The sequence below is a fragment of the Zingiber officinale genome, chromosome 8A (genome assembly GCF_018446385.1).
Source record: "Zingiber officinale cultivar Zhangliang chromosome 8A, Zo_v1.1, whole genome shotgun sequence".
NCBI lineage: Eukaryota > Viridiplantae > Streptophyta > Magnoliopsida > Zingiberales > Zingiberaceae > Zingiber > Zingiber officinale.
The window spans coordinates 75993267-75998525 of record NC_056000.1 but is presented as its reverse complement, the minus strand read 5'-3'; the positions used below and the strand labels follow the sequence as shown (position 1 = coordinate 75998525).

The 5259-nt window shown below is 44.3% G+C and overlaps 1 protein-coding gene across 1 annotated transcript; it reads left to right on the top strand.

Annotated features, from left to right (window-relative positions):
• Window positions 1–303: 303 nt before the first annotated feature.
• LOC122009601 (protein NRT1/ PTR FAMILY 5.10-like) lies at window positions 304–2566 on the top strand. Its single transcript, XM_042565818.1, has 4 exons — window positions 304–546; window positions 632–849; window positions 1166–1674; window positions 1754–2566. The coding sequence occupies exons 1-4, from the start codon at window positions 417–419 to the stop codon at window positions 2517–2519; spliced, it is 1623 nt and encodes a 540-aa protein (XP_042421752.1). The 5' UTR covers window positions 304–416; the 3' UTR covers window positions 2520–2566.
• The last annotated feature ends 2693 nt before the right edge of the window (window positions 2567–5259 follow it).

The following is a 5259-nucleotide window of genomic DNA, read 5'->3' as shown; positions in this document are numbered from 1 at the left end:
GATAATATCATAAAAGGGCTATATAGAAATAAAAAGAGTATAAAATCTATTATATATTTTATAATTTTTTTTAAAATTAAAATAATTAAAATTTAAACTAAAGAACTAAACAAGTGGAAAACTAATCATCATCCGCAGACTCTGCTGGTATCGCATATGATTCAGTAAACATCAGGCAGGTAAGTGAGGTTTCGTCAACAAATCATTAGAACAAATGGCCCTTTTCTAACAGTTTTTATTGTGTTGCCTGTTTTCCTCGATGCACATGATCTGTATCCCTCTGGTGATATTCCTACTAGAATATGTCCGGAGGCGGCGCTGGACGAGCGAAGCGTGTCAAGTAAAAAGGGGCAGATCGAAGCAGAGGGGCGGGAGCGGAGCGGAGCGGAGCTGTTTAATATCGCAAACCGGCGGCGATGGCAACGGATCCTCTCCTAAGCTCCCAAGGCCGGCTCCTCGAGCCAATGGAAGGCGTCGTTGACTACCGCGGCCGTCCCGCCTCCAGATCTGCCTCCGGCGGCTGGTCCTCCGTCCTCTTCATAATAGGTACACGTTCTCTGCTTCCGGATCCTCCACTCTTCTTCCCAATCTTGATCTGTTTCCCCTTATTTTGGATCTGCCGATGGCACAGGGGTGGAGATCGCAGAGCGGTTCGCCTACTACGGGGTGTCCGCAAACCTGATCTCCTTCCTCACGGGGCCTCTCAATGAGTCGACGGCGACGGCAGCAGCCTCCGTCAACGTGTGGAGCGGCGTCGCATCGATGCTACCTCTCCTTGGCGCTTTCGTTGCCGACTCCTACATGGGGCGCTACCGAACCATCGTCGTTGCCTCCCTTCTTTACATACTGGTGCCATTCTCACTTCCATCTTTTCCCACATTAGAAATATCTTTTTGCATCCAGCGATCCAATTAATCGTCCCGCTGCCGATCACAATTCTGCTTGCCCACTCATTCACTGCTAAATCCATGATTGATTCGATCAATAACAGACAAACTTTTTCATTCAGTACTTTATTTTCTTCGGCAAAATATACTTGGCAATTTTTCGGAGACTTTGCTACTTTATCGTGCTTGTGCGAGAGTATGCTGTCTGGATCGATGAGTGTAGTTGTTTCATGATTGGAAATCATAGATTTTAATATTGTATGTAATCTTCCTTCCAGAGTTTAGGCATGTTAACCTTCTCGGCTGCGTTGCCATCCCTCCATCCACCAGACTGTGGGGTCGACGCCGGCGATACGTCGTCAAGCTGCCCACCTTCTGCTCTCAAAGTCGCGATCTTCTACTTCTCCTTGTATCTAATGGCCGTCGCCCAAGGGGGCCACAAGCCGTGCGTCCAGGCTTTCGGCGCCGACCAGTTCGACGAGAATGACCCTCAGGAAAGCGTCGCCAGGAGTGCTTTCTTCAACTGGTGGTACTTCGGCTTGTGCTTTGGCACCCTCGCCACCGTCACCATCCTCAACTACATCCAGGACAACCTCGGCTGGGCTCTCGGCTTTGGCATTCCATGCGCCGTCATGCTCTGCGCCCTTGCCTTGCTCCTGATGGGAACCACGACGTATCGCTTCTACCCCTTCAAAGAGCAGAGCCCTTTCGCTCGCACTGCCAAAGCACTCACCGCCGTCGCCAGAAACAGGTGGAGCGATTCAAGTGAGCGGCAGGAGGCGGTCAAGTGAGTGCCTTGATCTGTACATGGATTCGAAATCTTAATTTCGCGATGAAATTTGAAGTGTGACTGATTTTGTGGGCAGCGCTGAGCATTTAGCTGAAGCGAAGGGGTTGCTTGAGCTGTTCCCCATATGGGCGACGTGCTTATTCTATGCCGTCGTATTCGCCCAGTGGTCGACCCTGTTCACCAAGCAAGGCAGCACCATGGACCGGAGAATAGGCTCAAAATTTGTGGTGCCGCCGGCTGCTTTGCAGAGCTTCATTAGTGTCTCCATTATCGCCTTCATCCCCATCTACGATCGAATTCTAGTCCCCGCAGCTCGGAAATTCTCAAAGCTCCCGTCGGGAATCACAATGCTCCAAAGGATCGGCGCCGGGATGGTAATTTCCTTACTCTCCATGGCCATAGCGGCTGCGGTGGAGATGAAGAGGCTCCGCACAGCTCGAGAATTCGGGCTGGTGGATCAACCCAAAGCCATGATTCCGATGAGCCTGTGGTGGCTGGTTCCCCAGTACGTTCTAACCGGGATTGCGGACGTGTTCACCATGGTTGGGCTGCAGGAGTTCTTCTACGATCAAGTCCCTGAAGCGTTGAGAAGCCTGGGCCTTGCTTTCTACTTGAGCATCTTCGGAGTTGGTAGCTTCATAAGTGGATTTCTGATATCAGTGATCGATAAGACTACGAGGAAAGGAGGCGATAGCTGGTTTTCCAACAATCTCAACCGTGCCCATCTTGATTACTTCTACCTCCTCCTCGCCGGGCTCAGCGCCGTCGAATTGCTTCTCTTCGTTTACTTTGCACGAGCCTATGTCTATCAGAAAAAGGCCTCTGGCGTCCTACAGCCTTGAAATAATAGTAATCTATTTTTTAGTAAAATCTTAAATTTGAATTGGCATTGTAGAGTTTATTCATATACATAGTAATTTTAAGTAAAACGGTTGCTAATTTTAATTAAAATTTAGATTTTATATATTTTTAAAAAAAACTTTAAAAGTTCTCTAGAATTTCCGATTTTTTTTTTATGATTTGTTTGAACCACTATTATTAATAAAGCCCAGAGTTTAGTTCTACTTAATTCTCATTCCATATCACAGCTCACCACGCCTCGAACGCCGACCACGGTCCACTCTTCCTCTCTCTACCCGTGCGCCACCAACCGTCTAGGCTAACGCTCCGTTCTTTAGTATCATCGAGAGCTCCCATTTCTTACTTTTATTTTGATCCGTAAAAGATCATCAACCGTTCGTAAATTAGGAAATTAAAATTAGTCATAGAAAGATAATTTCTTAATTTCTATAAAATTCGTCTCTTGCTCAATTCTATTGATGCGGCGATAGGAGAAGGTCTATTTAGTACGAGGTTAATTATCAGGATGGAGGTTAAAGTTAAGATGGTCAATGTCCAAGTGTGAAAGGGTCGAATGGAAGATAAATGTAATGATCGATCGGGACAAGTAGGTCTCGATCGACGGGAGATATGTCCGAGTAGACAATCTTTCCGACTCAGGATTATCAAGACGCTGAGGGAGACCGGATAGTTTGTCCGAACAGAGGGAGGCAGATTACTATAAGACATTGCACGGAAGAGTAACTGAAGCGGACAGAGTGGTGGACTCTAGGCCGAGCGGCTACTCGCTCAGCCAAGCAACAAGACCTCACCGTGGACATAGCGGAGTCCTGGCCGAGTGACTGATCCGCTCGACATCCTTTCATAGGGCATAATGGAGAACGTGATCACAAACATGTTGGAGAACATGGTCACGAATATATCGGAGAACGTACTCATGTCTCAAAGAGCGTGCACATCGTCTACCAGAGCTCTATATAAAGGGAGGTCCATCACCGGCGGAGGTACGCATGATTTACTGTTTGCGCATAATTCTACTATTTTACTCCTCCACATCCGGTGACTGACTTGAGCGTCGGAGGGCCAACGTCGGAGACCATTTCCCTAACTCGGCACTGACGTCATCTGTGTTGTAGATCGGGGTGGAGTCCACATCCGGTCAGCAGAGTCACCACATCCCAACTTTCCACTTGTCCGCTTTCAGACAGGATCATCTATAAACCTAGCATATGATAACCAACTTGACTATGTTCGAGGAATCTTAGCTCTACTTAACATGTCATAATTTTTTTATTCAGATATTAGATTGAGAATTTATTTATACTCGCATGTACCTCTTTTAAAGATCTATATTTATTACCGGCTAAAACCCGTAACTAAGATTCAAAAAATACCGCTTAGTATCTTTTAAAGTCACCGAATATTTGTTTTACTTTTTTAGTAATTTTTAATTTATGATATTTAAAGTATTTTTGGTATTATAGATATTTATAGTTTAGGATATGCCTATATAATCATTAAGTTTAGTTGTTTGATAAATTATCCTCTATATTGAATATATTGAATAAATTTTTTTGGGAAAACCCTAAAAAATGATAGATTTATCTGAATTTTCAACGATTTCTCTTCTTTTCTTCTCCTTAAATCTCCTTCTTGTCAGCCCACAGGATAATCATTATCCTACTCGGCGTCAGTTGGCATTAGAGTCAATCAGATCTAATGGAAGGTTGTCATGGTCGTGGTCACAACAGCAGACAAATTTCAATTGAGGAAGTTAAGCACCATAATCGTAGCATTTAGGACATGATGACGATTGAGCATTTACAGAAGTAAGTCACAAATTTAACTCAGCGTCTAGCAGAAGTGCTGCGAAATCTTAAAGATCATGAGATCTAAGATTGTGGATCAATGTCTACTTTTGAGAGCTCATATCACCATCGGGCTACATACTAGGAACATCGAGGTCGGGAGGAGCCTTATGGAAACCTCGATTTTTTGATTGATATGTCCAAATTTTTTGGTATGTTACAAGTAGAGGGCTTCATTGATTGAACCAATAGAGCTGATCTTCGACTATAAGCAAGTTCCGAATCAGATGAATGTGAAGCTGATTGTGATCAGTCTCAAGGGTCGAGCATCAATATGGTGGGAGTAGTTCCAGTGCTAACGAGACAGACAAGGCAACCCCTAAATAACTTACTAGGAGAAGATGAAGAAAAAAAATAAAGGAATACTTCTTTCCTTTCGACTACACTCAAGTTATATTTCAACGACTTCACTCATTAAGATAGGGTGCGAGATCGATCGATGATTATACGGAGGAGTTCTACCAATTGGTTGCCGAGAATGATTTATTCGAGATGGAGGAGCAGATGGTGGCTTAATACTTAGAGGGGTTGCATCAGTCCTTGCAATATGTCATCAATCTTCATTCATTGTGGATGGTTTTTAAGGCCTACCAGCATGCACTATTGTTGAAAAACAATAGAATCGAAAACCAGTAGTTAGAGGCGACCAAAACATCTGACCAGTTTGCCCTCATGATTCTCGTCCTTCATAACAGCAGCCACCATAGGTTAATTCTAAGGCACGATCAAGTGTTATCATTGTGGTGAACAGGGACATAAGGTAAACCAATGCAGGAAATCTACTCCTACTGATCAGAAAGACAAAAATTTATTAATCAAGGGAGATATGAAAGAGGAAACAATAGCAATTAGTGAACTGATGTATAAATATGAC